We start from the raw sequence: 17931 nt of genomic DNA, 5'->3' as shown, positions 1-17931 counted from the left end.
TCCATTGTGAATTATTGCTTTGAGTACAATATCCTCTTAAAAGTGCAAAAAAAATTATTTAATGTCATATTTTATTAAAAATTTCAACATCTAAATATTTCAATCAAAAGTATATTCAATATATATAATTATTTAATTCATAGACATAATTTTTAGGCAACTAAGAAAGAAAGAGGGGAGGTACAATTTCTTTTTTTTAGTGAAAAGTGAAATTTACAAAACTAAGTTACAGGATTGGAAAATGGAATACAAAGATTTTTCTATTTATCAGCTTTGATGAGTGTTGAGATTGCTTCTGGGGGGTTTCAATTAGTTGTAGCTCTTCCTATTCTTCAAAAGTCAATTTAACTATAAAATCAACACTTTGATTTTGCTCTTTAGGAATGTAGCGTAGGAATCAACAACTTTCTTGAGATAAGATGCGGTGTATCCTTTTGATTAGAGCAGAGTGTGAGGTCTTCGAGACACTTTCGTGAATAACTTTAATTGGGGGAGGTACAAATTTTAATTGCTTAAGCAAAATATTAAAATTACTCATAAAGTGTGCTTAAATTAAGTTAGGAAATATGATCATATATTTTAAATCAAGAGAAATGATTGTATAAATTAGGGGCGTTAGGTCATTTTATATCCCTTTTTTCAATTATTTAATGACATTTCAATAATTCTTTTCATATCATTGATACAATTATGTATCTAAACCCGAACATTGACCCTCGATCCTAAACCTCGAATTTAGAATCCAAAACTTTAAACCTTGAACTCTAAAAAAATTATCAAAATTATGTATCAATGACATGAAAAAAATTGCTGAAATATCATTAAGTAATTGGAAAATAATACAGGATAACTTGGTGCCCTATTTCATACAACATTTTTCATTAAATCAGATTATTTTATTTCAAATGACTATATAATAAATACAATTTTAAATTCAATTATAAATATATTAATTAATATATATTAATTAATAATAAGATAAAGAAAAGCTTTCAACTAATAATGTTTTTATTGTAGAGATCTCATCCAGTACCAACCTTTTATAAACAGTTTATTTCAAGGAAAATTCACAAACTGAAAATTTAAATTTAGTTCATATATTTAAACAATTATATTTTCATAATCATATTCCACATAAAACAAAACATTTTTAATAATAAACAATAATAAAAATATTTAGTATATTAAAGTGGAATTTTTAGATTCTACAAACAGAATTAAAAAGTTGACAAGTTTCTTATAAAGACATAATAAAATATTTTTAAAAAGAGATATAATAATTTTTAATACTGCTTGTGAAATAATAAAAAACACGTAAATTTATCAAATATTAGCCCAATATGAATTATATGATCTGAGAATATAAATATTTAATTTGAAAGAGATAAGAATAAATCTGTTGAAAGATTGAATTATTTATCTGTTATTTAAATTTAATTATAAAATAATAAATATTAATAAAAGAATTTTGAAAATAATTTTTTATTTTGTGGGCTTCAATATAAATGCAAAATCACATCAATATCAGAATGACAGTGAGAGGCAACCAAGTTGAAACTCCATAAATTATATATTATTAGGAAAAAAAAAAAACTAAAAAGGAAACAAAGAGAAAGGGGACTAATAATGTGATTTGGAACTACCAGTAAAAAGTTTATATGTTTTAAGTAAAAATTCGAGTCTAAGAAAATAATATTGGGAGAGTTTTACTTTTATTTAATGATCGATCTAACTTGAAATAGCATATGTTAGATCAAGTGGTAAAGAGTTTGATATCTTTTAAGTAAGATTTTGAGTTTGTGTTTTGTAAACGAAGAAAACAACGTAGGAAAAGCTTTACTTCTTATTTAATGGTCTGACTTAACTTAAAATAATATTAGTTAGATTAAGTGGTAAAAAGTTTGATATTTTTTAAGTAATATTTTGAGTTTGAGTCTTTTTGTGAACGAAGAAATCAATGCTGGAAGAGCTTGCTCCTGTTTAAGAAGAGTTTGATCTAACTCTCGAGGCGAAGAGAATAGTAGGTAGGGGCTTTGTCCTCCTAAAATAAAAAATTGTTGCTTTAATCCTTTCAAAATTTATAAAATTTGAAATTCAAAATGCTAGAATTTCAATTTAATCTTTCTGAAAGCCATAAAGATATAATTCAATACAATGTTGAAATTACATTTTGACTCTCGTAAAAATATATATAACTTAATTTTGACTTGCTAAAAAGAATTCTAACTTTATCGTTGTTAACTCTACTCGAAATTTAATCGAAATCCAATGTAGATATAGAATAATATTTAAAATAGAAAAAGTAGTAGGCATCTAATATTCTATCCAATAATCCAGAGGTTTCTTCAAAGTCATATATATTTATATATGTCAGTTTATCTCATAGCATTGCATGTAGAGCTTGCCCATACTCCCATTGTACCTTTTTGTCTGTATTTTTATTCCTTTTATCAGTTTCCACTTGCTCGCTCACTCACTCACCAGCCCCATTGTATTGCATATATGTGTTGTGTATATATATATATATATATATATATATATGTATATGAATGAATTATATCGAACGGCATTGAAACAATAATATATCATTTTACATATATAAAAATATGGACAGGGTTTAAATTTTTAGTTTTTTTATGCAGATATGAAGATTTGTTGTGATGTTTGCAGCAAAGAAGAAGCCACCCTTTTCTGCTATGCAGATGAAGCTGTTCTTTGTGAAGCATGTGATGTTGGTGTTCACCATGCTAATAAGCTTGCTACTAAACACTGTCGTTTGCCTCTTCTAAACCCTAATTCCTGCAATGCTTCCCCACTTTGCGACATCTGTCAGGTTTGTAACCTATGTCTTTTCCTATATAATTAGAGGGTTAATACACACCTACATAGTAAAAATATACTTGCACTGTACACGCATACACTACGTCTAAACAAACTGTCCAGATAAAGGCAAATCGGCCTGCTTCTTAGATGCTTGACCTCTTGTGGGTGCTATGAATGAACATCCCTTGACTATCAGATCAAACTCGAGAGTTTATTAATAGTCATAATTGTAAACATTTTTGAGTTAAAGATTTTAAATTAATTTTAAAAAAGTTAAATGCTTAAATCAGTAGTTACTCAAATAAAGACCAAAACTTTCAAAATGATCATATAATAGCTAAAACTTTACCAAAGTGCTAAAATAGGGCGGGGTTTACACTTTAGTCCAATTTGTAGCAAAAATTAGGTTAACCGTTTAGAATAAAACTTATGACAATTGAATTTGATATTATTTGAAAAAAAAGTTAAAATTATGATTTGAGCACTTTTTGAAAATCCCTTATTTGAATATTTTCGAAGATGTTTGACCATTATTTTATCATTTTGAAAGATTTACCCCTCCCCCAATTTGAGTATTTAGCCACTTAAAAACGGAACGTTGTAATTGAGTTTTCAAAAAATCAAAGCCAAAAGGTTGGGATAAAATTAAAATATTTTGAGAGTCCAAAGTTAAAAAAAAAATGCGCGGTCAAGATAGCTTAAATTGAATACTTAATTTTTAGGAAGGGCCAAATTTTTTGAGTTTTTTTTTATTTAACGAAGGGGTTAAAAAAATTAAATTAAAATTTTAAGATTTAAGAGGGGTTAAAAATGAAATTAGACAATTTAACTAGTAGGGTCGAGCATATAACCTTTTAAAATAAATTAATCAAATTGTAAATAAGTATATAATTATTATAAGTGTTGAAACTTTTGTTGATACGTTAGATCCAAACTGATTGTATTTATAACAGGGGCAGATTTAGATCCTAAAATGAAAATTTTTTAATTTAATATAAATTATTAAAATAACGAAATTATATTTTTATTATCACAAAATATATAATTTAATTCTGCACCAACAAAATGTTCACTTCCGCATAAATTTATTGGGTTTAAGAAATGAATTAAAATGGAAATCGATTTTACATTGCAGGAGAGACGTGGGTTTATATTTTGTAAAGAAGACAGAGCAGTACTTTGTATGAAATGTGACCTTTCAATTCATAGAGCCAATGAATATACACAGAAACATAACAGGTTTCTTCTCACCGGTGTGAAGCTCTCTTCTTTAAACCCGATTTCATACTGCTCTAATGGGGTTGATGATGAGAGTAAAAATTTGCAGTGTTCAATTTCTAACAATGAAATCTTAAGCCCTGCTTCCATTGAGAAACCATTGGGGGTTGAAGATAATTACAGTAACAGTGACAATACATCGGTTTCAACCACCAATAATATGTCGGAGTATTTTATGGAAACAATTCCTGGTTGGCTGCTTGATGATTTTCTTCACCCTTCTTCACCTGCTAATGCCTTCTCTTACGGTAAGCTTTAATTTAACTCTGTTTTAGATTTTTTTTTTTTGAAGAGATGCATGCTTTTGGTGGTTTGTGAGTTTAGGACTTTTGGTGAAGCTATTTTGATTGTGGAGAAGATGTTGATTTTTTTAAGAAATTTTATTATTGTTCCAAAGTTGAGTTGAGATTTTTGTATCATAACTTTGCGGGGAGCTCAAATGCTTGAAGAAGCTGTTTTAGATGTGATTACTGAGTCCCCAACCTATACAATATAGGTCTGTAGAGGAGAGGCATGGTAGGTGATCGTGCACCATGCAAAATCTTCCTGCTCCCTTTCAATAAACTCGAGTCATAAATAGGTTTTTTTAGAAACTTTAGTTTATCCTAGAATTGAGAAACAACTCGAACTAAAGGCAATACTAACCTATTAAAGGATATGTTGATTTTGAACGAGCGATAGTTATAAGATTTCTTCAAAAAAAAATTAACCTCTCTTCAACAAAATTCATAGTATAATTCAAATAATGTGCTTGCAAGTATTAATATTTCATTTATACTAATTAATGAATCATTTATGGGAATTTAATTTCATGCAGATTTTTGAGCTGGTGAAGGGAAGAAATTTGAGAATAATGACTTTTTTTTTCTTCATTAAATATATGAAGCAATTTGGGTAAGCCAAAGTTTGGTCATCTTCAGTTTCCTCTTTTTTTATTGGCCGAAAAGATAAGGTCGATGGAGTCAGAGAAGTTCAAAGAGACAAATGTTTTGAATTTTGGCTATGGATGAAACGGTAATTACGGTGAACGTTTTCTAACATTTGAGTTGGAGTTTCAGATATGTCCATATGGAATGTTTGTTCGATCCGTTTCTCTTTGGATTTTGGATTTTTCTTTTTCGGTTTTTCCTTTTGTTTTTCAGCGATTTTCTCGTTGTTCCATCGGTTTTTTTTTTTTTGTTATATATATTCAGCAAAGATTAATATGTATTTGTACCTACTATAATTTAAAGTTTTAAGTGAATTGATGGTGTTTCTTTTTAAAAATCAATCAATTTTTATTACGAAAACGGAAGTTACAAGTAATTTTGTAGTTCTAAAGAGAGGTTGAAGAACTAATTCTTTCAAAAATTATTATATAGATCTTTCTCACTAGATTATCTTTAGTCACTTTCAATGGTAATTTTTTCATGTCATTAACATATAATTTTGATAATTTTTACCTAAACCTTAAACATTTAACATGAACCCCAAACATTGAATCCTAAACCTTAAATTCCCTAAATTTGGGTTCAAAGTTCTAAGTTCTAAGTTTTAGGTAAAAATTTATTAAAATTATATGACAATAACATGTAAAAATTATTAAATTATCATTAAATAATTAAAAAATCATAAATGATGTGATAAAATAGATTCATAAAATAATTTCTTCAATCCTCTGGACAAGTCCCATGCAACAAGTGCTTGGCAATATAATAGTAAGCCCTATTGAGGAAAAGGAAAATGAGCAATTACAATTCGAAAGAATGATGGAGTTAAGTTCATCAAAAATGGAAGCAAGGCGAAATAATGGTATTTTCAATCATGCCGAACACAAATGTGAAATTACTAAAAAAAATTTTATAGCAATAAATATAATTTTAAAAGTATTTTATCATTTTACATACTACTTTTAAAAAATAATTTAAACTCACGACGTCAAAATTTTGCTTCCTTCAATTTTATCATTTTAATTAAAACTACATTTAATTTTCACATTAATTTTTTTATAAAATTATTACATAATTTTTATCATTCATGTATCACAATTCAGTTTAATGTAAACATTTTTCTAGGAAAGACTTAATATAACATTGCCAATTTCAAATATCAAATTAAATCCAAAAAATTAAGTACTAAATTAAAAAATATCAAGTTGGAAAAAATCATACCATTAATAAAAGAAACCTAACATCATAAAGGGGTACAAACTAAACCCGAGCCATTAAAACCATCCTAACACGCCTAAGACCTCCATTAGCAACAATAGAAGAATCAAACATCAACAAATGAACTAAATAAAAAGGAAAAGAAGCAAAATATCAAGGGTTTACATACAAACATATTATGCACCGTCAAGGATAGAAATTCAATCATCAATTCATCACTTTTAAATTTTAGTTTTCTATCACGAAAAAGGAGATCTGAATTATGAACAAACAAAAAAAAGAACATTTTATAAAGTATGAAAACCCACTTCATACGAGGCGTAAATCATTTATGTACAAAACAATTTCCAAGTTTAATAATCACACTCCCTTTGCTGCAAATTTAAAACTATGCAACAGCTTTGTATCTGAATTTCTGCATTTAGTGATTGTTACCCCTTCTTTAGAAACCTTTTTAATCTTTAATAAATCTCTTTTTTTTTTTTTACAGCCCTGAGTGAGGTAGAGAACAAACTATTGACATACCTTTTAAACAGTTACAAATTAATGAAAGAATTACCCCGGTGTACACACTGAAAATATCAAAGACGATCACGAAGCCCTGCAAATAAAACATAAAAATGTCAAAATCAGCCAACGAATGGAGCTACCTCAAATAGAATTTTATATTGCAGACTAGTCTGTCACTATTTAATCGATATACACTTATTTAATCTAATCACAGAAAATATAAAAATGTATTAAAATTTTTAAATGATAATATATTTTTTAACTAAAAGTCAATGAGCCAGATCAAGGCAGGTTCAAGTCGGATTTTATGTACAACATTGACCCAAACTCGATTAAATCCGTTTAGATTCACTTATATTTTTTTTATTAAAATTTTTAAAACATAAACAATTTGTTGACTTAAGATATTTTTTTCATATTTACATTAAAAGCGTGACTTAATTAATTTTCATATGACATAAATTATATAATATAAATAAATAAATAAAACATTAGGAGCAAGCTCGGGCCTTGGCTATTGGAGCTCAATTCTAGCCACTAGTTTAAACGGTTTTTTTTTTTTCTACCTAAAGCTCATTTTTTATGACTGATAATTCTATTCAAAACCTCCAAACATCAAGTCAACTTTTAATTTTAAATGAATAACCCGACTTTTGATGAGATCTATTTTGAATTAGACCTCAATAAGCAAAATTTTCTTAAAAGTCCAACCTGACTCCACTTAGGTTCATTTACTTTAAGCATGACTTGGGTTCATCTCTAAAGGTAAGTGGAATAAAAAAAAAATCTATTAGCATGACCTTGATTAGGAGGGTATCAATAGCTGTGTCAGGAAGTGAATGCAAAAAGCCTATCCGCAATCATTGTGCGACAAATTGGACACTCGGAACAAGCAAGCGAACATGATTTACATACTGCAAAAAAAAAAAGAAAAAGAGCACAACATAAGCATTTCGAAATATACTGTTGATAAGCACGAACTGCAAAAGTAAATAATAGTATGGGGTTTGAAAGTGACTTACAACAAAAATGCCGACAAGGGAGAAGAATTGCTGCATTTGGTGATTCGAAACATACTTTACATAAATGGGAATGGGCATCTCCATTTCCAACGGAGTTGAGTTCTTTTTCCTTCATCTCTTGCATTCGTGCCTGTAAATATTTAAAACTTTTTTAAGTTGCAGTGGTCTATCTAAAACCATTAACTATCAGAACTAATACCATTTTTGTTGAGACAGGGTATAAAGACCTTCTAAGGTTACACAAAATATATGAACAAACTTATAAAAAATTAAACATACTTGTATCTGACTGTATAGAAACAAACCTTGAGGCGAAAAACCAGGGTTTCCTTAGGCATTTCAATAGCTGGTTTTGATAACACATCTGACACTTGTCTGTTATTGTCAATGCTGTTTGCCTTTGGATTGTCGGCATTATCAATACTATTACCATGCTGCTCATCTGTATTACTCTCGGGGGTAGCAACTTCCTCTTTTTTCAACTTAGCAACAAGCACCCACATGTTAGCCAAATCATTCTCTAGAGCTTCTTCTCTCTTCTTTGCTTCTTCAACTTTTTTCCTGTATTCATCTTCTATGAATTCTTTCTCGGCTAGTGCAGCTTCAAGAGCTGCCTCCCGTTGTTTCCTAGCCTGCAATTCCATCTTTAGATCATCTAGATCAAGATTCCACAATTCAAAGTCATCACCAGCCGCTCCAGAAAAGTCATTAGAGTGGCCAGAGTGCCGCCCTTTCCTCCCAGGTCTTGTGCTGTCACTATACTTCCGGTTAACACCATTTATAGTTTGATTAGCAGATCCTCTTGCAGCCAATAATTCCTTCTCCAATTTTGCATTCTGCACTGAAAGCCTGGTCACCTCACCAGCTAAATTCTTTAACTCCACAGCAGCTGCAGATGCCAATTCTTTCGCATATGAAGCTTCTTCAGCCAGTTTTTGATTTTGGACACATAACCCACTGTTCTCCTCTGAAAGTTGCACCTGTTCCAGTTTTAGTTTTTCATTCTCGATCTCCTGCATAGATAAACAAAACTTAGATTGATGAGAAAGGGCTATGCTAATGAGAATCAAACCTTTTCCCCTCAACCTGAGAAGGCAATTTTGATGAAATATTCAAGAACAGAAAAAGAGTAAAAACAAAAAGGACAAGCAAATATTAACACATGACTAAAATGATTTGTTTTTGCAGCTATCTTAGAAGTTAGTTACGGAGAAAAACTACTATGTGTAAATAAACCAAATGAAGACCAAAATTTGGGACAACGGAAAGCTAAAGTCATTCATAGTTAGACATTCCCAGCAATAAGTAGATTACCTGAGATTGAATCTTTTTTCGTAACTCATCAGCATGTTCTTCTGATATTCCATGTGCAGAAGATGATAGTTTATTGCCAGAGAGAGATGCCAACTGCTGCTCCAGGAGAGTTACCTTTGCTTGCAATTCTTCATTCTCAGAACACTGCAACAAGCAAAGCCATAAGTGAAATAGTTCTGTATTTATAAATGGAGGAGAAACTATCAGCAGGTGCGAACACCTAAGGAAGTGCCAAATGCTACACTAGATTTTATATTAGACAGATAATCAGCCATTTTATGAATAGAGGAAAAATGACATCAACCAGGCTTTCACCTTGTTTTGCAGTTGTTCTTGCAGGATACGATTATCTGCTGATTTTATCTGTATAACGAAGAAGGATCAACTTCATTACACAATGAACAAAAAGAATCATGTTGAACAAGCCTTAATCAATGACAAAACAGTGCCCATCAATTGTCCAACTCCATAAATCAGAAAATGGAACCAAATCACTCACCTCAAGCTCAAAACTCTTTTCATTACACTGTGTCATCAATTTCATAACTGTCTGTTGCAACAAGAAATCATTTTAGAATAAATTAATTGAAAGCCATGGGACAAAACCCTAACAAAAAATTAACATAAAATCAAAAATACAAGTAGAATAACAAACATTATCATTAACAGTATGATGACACTACCTGCTGCATTTCGACAAACGATGCATTAGAAATTGAAGCTTCCCCACTCTCAATTATGTGTTGCTCTAAAGCCCTCATCTGCCTCCTTTTTTCTTGAATCTCTCTTTCCAAATTCTGAATCTGTTTTCAGAAAATATCCACATTAGCCCATTAGGACCCGAAAAGAAAATATGCAAATTTAATATTGAGTATATGGATGCTGGCATACAAGGAAGAACGGAAAGGTTAGCCCACATGGCACTCCCCTTTACATTAATCAGATATCTTATAACCTCATGGATGTACAGATAATGTTAAATTTATAAATTGACTAGAGAATAAGTATTAGTAGTAAAATAGTTCAACCTTTCCTCTTGGACATAGAAAAGTAAGCTACCCTTAAAATACAAACAAACCCTCCAATTCTTCCAGCCACAGGAGCATCCATTGTTAATACCTCAATTAAAATGTGCTAAAGGTAAGACAGAGAAAGAGCACCTGAGATTTCGAGCTATCAGGATCATTTGCAGACTGGTCCAGCAGGCGTTTCAGGGTACTGGAGCTAAATGCAATTTCTCCACCAAGCACCTTAACTTGCTCAGCAAGAAGGTCCATTTGATCTGATATCATTCCTCCCTACAACCATAGAAGTATTTGCTTTTATCATTGAATTATCAACAGCAATCGTGGAAAACTAGAAATATGAAGGTGATGCTAACATGTGATTCACTGAAGCAATGATGGGGAGATATAGTATTATATTATGATGTGTAAGAACATCTTCACACAACTGTGTTTGTCAGTGCAAGGGAATGTCAAACATCAATTGCAGATATCTAAGCTGGAGAAAGGAAACAAAGCAGAATAAAAATACAAGAGTCAAACAAGCTCTGCCCCCACCCGAAACGATGCTCCTCTACCAGAGTATAAACGCCTAAAAGAGTATAAAAGATAAAAAAAAACATAGGAATACGCCTAAGAACTGTTTATAACACATTCACATATCATATTCCCAATAAATTCTTAACCAAATAAAAATCTAAAGACACATATTTTGGTAAGCTACACCAAAGGAGAACCACATAGACATACAACCATGCATCCTGATAAAATAACAAACAAATGAAATCAAAAGATGGAGAGAACTGAAATTTTAGTCCTAATTACAAGGTCTAAGCCCATACAACTATAAAGTTAAAAGAGAAAACATTAATAAAGGACAATACAAGGAAACCTTTAGGGAAAACATTAAAAACAAGTGTGAGAGAGAGAAAGAGGTTAGAAATAAATGAAACAAGTGAAACATACTGCCAGCAGTTTGGTCCCACTAATAAGTTCAGCCGCTTGAGTTGACTCAGTGGCAGTACTGCTAGTTGGTGAGAGCTCATCATTCCTTCCGCTGGAGGATCTTCTGTGCTTTAACTCATAAGACGGATCAGAAGCAAGCACTGCAATTGAAGTTAAAGGATCTTTTTGATTCTCACTATCTATGACCAACGTATCAGCTCCTTGCCCATCCAGTTTCTAATGAAGAAAATGTGCAAAATATTAACATCATAATCATGTTACTAGACTGAAAACTAAGGCCTACCAAAAAGTTCACATGACCAGATAATACGGTCCAACCAAAGAAAAGTGGACGTGGATAATACAAGTAACAGAGGTATATGATAAAAGAGATACAGATGCATAGCTAGTGTGTAACTCACAAAATTTCCAGGTTATAAAACATATTTTGTTTCATCTTTTCATCATTTGAATAGAATAGGCCAACTGGTCCTTGCTGTGTAATATACTTATACATACAGACATATATATGTGTTAATAGACTATTTGAGTAGTCTTACTTATGATACCATCAGTATAAAAGAATCATGGTTTTTGTTTGACATATTTATGATAAAAACTCACATCATCCTCACCAACAGAATGAATCCTTTGGTGACTCGATACATCACTCAAACCAGATATGGAGTTTTTGGAAGAAACAAGTATAAGCTTGGTAAGCCTCTGGATTCTGCTCATTAAAGCAGCTTTGGCTTCCTCTTCTTCCTCTAATCTTGATTGCATTTTCACCTGACCTTCCTCCAACTGTCTCACAAACAATAAATGGCATGAAGAATACTGTAAATAGTTATGCCCCCAGATAGAAAAATGACTGAAAGGAAAATGCCAGACCTTTTGCCTTAAGGTCATAAGTTCTTCGTGATTAACACCAATAAGCATTCCCTGCCTTAGATGATCAAGTTCTTCTTTGAGGACTGAAATTTCCTTCTGATACTTCTTAATTAATGATTTTTCGTCAATAATCTGTAACGAAATTTAGATTTGAAAGTAGCATAAGGTTGAGTCTTAAATATTATAACTACCCAAGAGAAATAAAGATGAGGCTATAGAGACCTTATTACGTGAGGCATAGATTTCCACCCGCTTTGCCCTGCTTGCAAACTTAAGGGTATTATGAGTTTCCTCCATATTACTAGATGCAGGTGTAACTGTGCAAATAAGCTGTAATTTTGAAGAAAATAATTGCAAAATAGATAAATAACTTTTGTCAGATATTGATAAGGATTAGTAATTGCAAACAAAAAATGACTTGAGATTAGAGAAATAATTGAAAGATAAAGGAAATTAAAATTTAGAGTTGGGAGGAACTAAAATCCAGTTAACCTATAATCATTAGCACATAATGGCCTGTTACAAATAACATATACTGATCAACTCACGGAAACATGTCCATGACCACTTAGTGAAGATTGCAAAAGGCGGGTAAGCTTGGAGTCTCTATACGGAACATGGGATGCTTTTCCTTCACTTAGCTTTCCTATAACCTTCAAACGAAAACCAGATGATCTAATTAAAAGACTAGAAAATTAATAGTCAGAAATCAATTCCATCCGCTCCAGAATTGTTATTGCCATCAGTAATTAATGAAGACAGATGGAGAAAATAGAGAACTTTGTGATTCAATTTTTGTTATCAACCGACTTTATAGAAACTATAATCCTGCAGATTAGTTGAAGGAACATGCTCAAGGCTTTGTATGTTTTACCCTTATAATAGACTGAAGGTGTTCAACATGGGAAAGTAATAAATGTTCATCAATGGAAAATGTTAATAGAAGGAACCTACAGTTCCAAGAGTCAGAAGACTTTTGTTTATGTAAGATCCTTCCTTCCTTCTTAGCCCAGTTGTCTCAGTTTTTGAACTCTCAGATCCAGCTAAATCAATCAAATTCTGGATAAGGGAACATCGACAGTACCAAGTCAAGCCATGAATTCTAGAGAAATATTTTTCCTGAAAAATGACAGATGGACTATATCATACAAGTTGAGAGAAGACCACTCCATCGTATTCGTCACCATGAGCGCTACTCTCGATCATCTGCAAATTTGTCAGGAAAGAAGGGGTGTGTACAATAGAGTTATCCATTCTGATTCAGAAACACCAAAAAAATCAGACATCTAAAAACTCCAACATAAACTACACAGGGAATCAACCAAATTTAAGATTTGCCCAATGAAATGAGAAAATTCCTACATCAAGAATGTATACCAGGGTGAATATAGTGTGACTTCGGCTACTAAACAGATTGAAGTTATTTGAGCCAACATGACGATGCTCTGCTCAAAAACATACAGAAGGAAACTTAGTAGAAAATATCTCACTGACAGATCATTCATTTCATATAGCATGGGTAAGAAAATAAAGGAAGAAAAAGGCAGGAAAAGAGCAAATGAACCCCAGAAAGCACCTTCCCCTGCAGCAATGAAAGAAAGAACATGACCAGGAGACAAAACCACTTCTTCCTTTATACCCTCCACGTAAGTTCCCTGGAAAGATAATGCTAATATGAGCAAGAGTAAGAAACTGATGCACATTGATTGCAAGCCATTCCAACAGAAACTATATTGAAACGTTTCTTACAATCTCAACCAAAACCCACCCAAAAGTAAAAAATATATATTATAAAAAAAGATTCATTAGGTTGATATTAGATGTGAATAATGGTGTGTTTATGTGCACATGACTTTTTTTCAGAGAATGAGACCAAGGTCATAAACCATATAAAAACAATGCAAGAAATTGAAATAAGTTGAACAAAAGACCTGGGCATCTTCTCTAACACGCAAATTCTGACCAGTTGGATCAAGTAAGTCATTTATCACCTGATGTCCGAAGCAGAATAAAACAAAATCATATTAAAAGAAATAGAATTAACAGCTAAAGAAAACTGTTCTCATTAAAGTACCACCATAAAATAAACAGTAGCAGTAGATATGAAACCTGAAGAAAGAAATTCTAACTTCAATTGCCATGTGATCAACTTAACCATAAACTTATAAGTATAAATCAGTAACACACCTCATTGTAGATTTCAAGATATGACACGCGGAGTAAGAATTCCCGCCCTGGAGTCTGAATTATAAGCACAGTTAGTCATTCAAACTTTATCCACATAAAATTGTGAGAGTAAATAATTGAAAGCAAGTAAACTATGCTACAAAAGCAAGATGAAGCACAAATAAAACTTCAGATTGGATTGAAACATAAAATACAAACAAATAAATAAATCCTCGGGTTATAAACGACAATTAAAGAACAGTTATTAGTCAAGTGCTGAGGCTAACTTCAATATAGGAATGTTGTCCCCACTGAAATGGTTCAAAGCATAACATGTTACCATAAGGTCTATAAGTAGCGAAGTATAATTTGAGGAGAAAATGGGGAGGTTTTGTCAGAAGGGAGCCAAGTGGTAGAAGTCAAACAGGAACAGGTGTAGCATAAGGAACAAAACGTAATGAAAAGGAATGGAAAATTGCATTAATCTGATAGTTCTGTAATTAGTCCTAATCAACAATGCCGGAATACTTACATCTTGGATGATGCTGAACGCATCCTTTATTGCCAACGGAATGATACCAGGAGCATTTTGATCTCCCTGTGCATATTATCAAAGAGGAAAATCAATGTAAGATGACAGGAAGTAGTAATATTGTTATATGACAGGATACACAACAGATTAATACAAAGGAACGGAAGGAAAATAGTTGATCATTCTCAGGATGTATCATGTGATTGAAATATTAATATAAATAAAAATTCCCAACAGCGTATTACTAAAATACATTTTCCAATAAAGAAGGTCAAATGAATATAAAGTTCTAATGCAACAAAACATACCAGATAAAATTTGACTGGTAATACCGTAATACATTGAACTGAATGCAAATACTATTCTTTCTCTTTTGCTTTTTGTGTGGTCTATAAGAGTTGTGGAGAGTATGAAATTTGAAACTAACAATGAAGATATGGTTTGATTTTGTTGCTACTTCTATACAAGTAAATATTTTTTTCCTGATTAATAAATACTTTCCTTAAACATTGCTTGTGCTACATATGTGATTTCTTTCTGGGTGGAAAATTTTATCAGATTTAGGAGTAGGGATTAAGGTTCTCAAGAGTAATTATCAACCATAAACACAGAGCAATGAAAAGAACTCATCTAATTAGAAGCGTTTAATCTGTAAATCTATGCTAATTGTAACTAAATAATTGCTTCCATTTGTTGAGGAAACTCCACCGTTATTTATTTCACAAGTTCTTTCCTCAACCGCCCTAACAAGAAAATTCAATCAAATGCAACATATCCAAGAAAATTTGTTTATAGTTAAGTCTATATGTATAGTTATACAACCAAAATTGATACTAATAGGTCGACTTGACAGAAATATAAGCAACAATAATTTTAAGAATTCCTATGATAATCCAAAAAAAATTAGTGGGAAGTTAAAAGAAGTACTTTGAGGAAGCAGCTAGACTTACATGCATAGTGTGCGTCTTCCCACTACTAGTAACACCATAAGCGAAAACAGTTCCTATAATTCATACAAGCTAATATTAGCTTCCATTAGATACAGCATATAATTTCAGAATTGAAACAGACCTACATTTTCTTGCAACATGACAATAAATGACTTTGAATCAAATAATCTTAGAACTTTTCAGTTTAAATTCAATTAACACTCAACTCAATGAAATTAATATAAGTTCCGGTAATTTAATTCCCATACCGTTTACACCTTCCATTGCAGCTTGCACTACAGGTCTAGCAGCTATTTCATAAACCTCTTGAGAAGTTGCATGAGGTCCGAATACTCTATCTGTCAAAAAGTAAATCCAATAATCATATTATATCCGCATTCATTGCCAGGCTTAAACGTCAAATTTGTGCCAAACTATTTCGACCAAAAATTTTAGCAAATCTTTATTAACTATACTCTGATTACCTAACACCATCCAAATCCCCAACAAAATTGTACAAATTTCTTCATTTATTTGCTATCGTTCTCAAAGATATATACTCAGGAAGACCAGATATTGACAATAAAATGTAGAAAGAAAATTAGCAATGAATTTCATTCCTAAAAGTCAAATCAATAGGCAAGTACCAAATGCGTAAGCTGTCGCTGGATTATACTCATTTCTCACAGTCTTATCCCCGTCAGCGTACCACGCAATCTCGTCCCCTCTCTGGAATTCCCTTTCACTATAGCCAGAGAAAATAAAAATGAGCAAACAAACCAAATAAATTGCAGTACCTGAAAATTAAAACTCCTACAACAATCAAATCGAAAAAATCCACAACTTAGATCGAATCAGGTCCTCTCAGATCTACACTCACTTCAACGGCCGAAACCGAATCGTAACCGAAATACTATCCCCCGATCTCGACGTTTCCAACGGTTCGCCTATTATCTCCTCCGGCGCGTGAGCCACTGGTGTACTAGCATTGTAACCGCGCGAGTCATAGTACACCGAATCAGACTTTGACCGACTCGTCGTCCTGGATCGAGAATCGTATCCACCTGCCGAGTTTAAGTAGGAAGACGCCGACGACGAGCACGTGCGAGGTATTAGTTTGTTGCGTACAAACGAAGAAGTAGAAGAAGTAGATGAAAACGGACTTGGAGGTTTCCGATGCGAAAACGGCGACCTGCTTCTTGCTCGAGAAGAAGACGCCATTTCGGAGTGCGCGTGTGTGAGAGAGAGAGTTCGTAGTTGGTGACCCGGTCAAAGAGAATGCGTGACAAAATTAACAAGAAGAAGAAGAAGAGAATTGTATCAATAAGCTCACATGGCTTCACACACAAAAAGCGAAGAGCATTTCGTATATCTTTTATTTTATTGCTTGCAACGAGAGAGAGAGAGAGAGAGTAGCTATGGAAAAGATCGAAGATTGTTTCTTCTTCTTTAGGACAAAGATGAGTTGCAGAGAGCACAAACAAAAAAAAAAAGGAAAATAAAAAACAAATAAAAATAAAACAGAAAGAATTGAAAGCTTGAAATTGAAATGAAGGATTCCAAATAATGACTGGTGGGAGAAGCGGACATGGATTTGTCTTTTGTAATTTTTAAGTTTGAATTTTATTAAGGTTAAAATATGATATAAGTCTCTCTACTTTTCACACATTTATATTTTAGTCCCTATATTTTATTTTTACAAATTTAATCTCTACTTTTTAGTTTTTAAACTTCAGATCCAATTGTTACTAAGTAAGTATTTTTGTTTTTAGTTCAAAACATAAAACCAAAAATTGAACAAAAATTTTAATAATACTAATAACTGAGTCTAAATTTTGAATTCAAAATAGAGGAATTAAATTCTTAAAAATAAAAGTATAGAGATTAAATTTTAAATTTATAAATAGTACAGGGATCTATGGTAGATTTTGACCTTTTATTAAATTTGAATTTCTTTCTTTTTTACGGTGGAGTGACGTGGAAGGTGGGAAAGGAGAGTTTAAACGCAGTGAAATTATGCCGCCAAATAAGCGGGAATAACAGCGTGTGTGTGTGGAGAAAAAAATAGGAAAAAACCACAACTATAGAATTTCTATTGACTTTAGTTTGAATAATAATTAAATTCATTTTAAAATTTATTTTTGGCTTAATTTACTATTTGGTCCTTAATGTATATCCGTTTTTCTATTTTAGTACCATTCTTTTTCTGTTGTTCTTTTTCAATTTTTAACACTGTTTAAAAAACTGGTGGTTGTTTTAACTAATAAAATATATTATGGATTTTAATTAAATATATATAAATCTTAAAAAATATAGAATAGCAATAAATATATAAAAATATGTATAAATATATAAATTAAGAAATTCATG

General features: G+C 31.7%; 2 protein-coding genes across 2 annotated transcripts; one reads left to right on the top strand and one right to left on the bottom strand.

Moving 5' to 3' along the window:
* Window positions 1-2644: 2644 nt before the first annotated feature.
* LOC108459853 (B-box zinc finger protein 21-like) lies at window positions 2645-4360 on the top strand. Its single transcript, XM_017759247.2, has 2 exons — window positions 2645-2833; window positions 3959-4360. The coding sequence occupies exons 1-2, from the start codon at window positions 2645-2647 to the stop codon at window positions 4358-4360; spliced, it is 591 nt and encodes a 196-aa protein (XP_017614736.2).
* A 2148-nt stretch (window positions 4361-6508) lies between these two features.
* On the bottom strand, window positions 6509-17168 carry LOC108460677 (kinesin-like protein KIN-7D, mitochondrial). The gene is made up of 25 exons (XM_017760264.2): window positions 16442-17168; window positions 16209-16306; window positions 15831-15920; window positions 15583-15635; window positions 14633-14698; window positions 14122-14175; window positions 13866-13925; window positions 13511-13589; window positions 13312-13379; window positions 13084-13140; window positions 12889-12993; window positions 12483-12587; window positions 12157-12264; window positions 11935-12066; window positions 11668-11847; window positions 11065-11280; window positions 10255-10392; window positions 9778-9897; window positions 9594-9644; window positions 9410-9457; window positions 9095-9238; window positions 8086-8793; window positions 7781-7910; window positions 7559-7672; window positions 6509-6849 (listed from the first exon to the last, which is right to left on the bottom strand). Exons 1-24 carry the CDS (start codon window positions 16780-16782, stop codon window positions 7587-7589), a joined length of 3237 nt encoding a protein of 1078 aa, XP_017615753.1. The 5' UTR covers window positions 16783-17168; the 3' UTR covers window positions 6509-6849; window positions 7559-7586.
* Window positions 17169-17931: the final 763 nt, after the last annotated feature.

The sequence above is a fragment of the Gossypium arboreum genome, chromosome 4, assembly GCF_025698485.1.
Source record: "Gossypium arboreum isolate Shixiya-1 chromosome 4, ASM2569848v2, whole genome shotgun sequence".
Lineage (NCBI taxonomy): Eukaryota > Viridiplantae > Streptophyta > Magnoliopsida > Malvales > Malvaceae > Gossypium > Gossypium arboreum.
The sequence above is the reverse complement of the archived record's forward strand: the minus strand, read 5'-3'. Positions and strand labels throughout refer to the sequence as shown.

What these genes read in the sequence shown, in the direction of transcription:
- LOC108459853 (XM_017759247.2), top strand. Translation starts at nt 2,645, where the DNA reads ATGAAGATTTGTTGTGATGTTTGCAGCAAAGAAGAAGCCACCCTTTTC. An exon ending in CACTTTGCGACATCTGTCAG is followed by an intron (nt 2,834 to 3,958) that starts GTTTGTAACCTA and finishes TTTACATTGCAG; the next exon opens with GAGAGACGTGGGTTTATATT.
- LOC108460677 (XM_017760264.2), bottom strand. Translation starts at nt 16,782, where the DNA reads ATGGCGTCTTCTTCTCGAGCAAGAAGCAGGTCGCCGTTTTCGCATCGG. An exon ending in AAAAGAGTTTTGAGCTTGAG is followed by an intron (nt 9,458 to 9,593) that starts GTGAGTGATTTG and finishes TTCGTTATACAG; the next exon opens with ATAAAATCAGCAGATAATCG. An exon ending in CCCTTGTCGGCATTTTTGTT is followed by an intron (nt 7,673 to 7,780) that starts GTAAGTCACTTT and finishes TTTTTTTTGCAG; the next exon opens with TATGTAAATCATGTTCGCTT.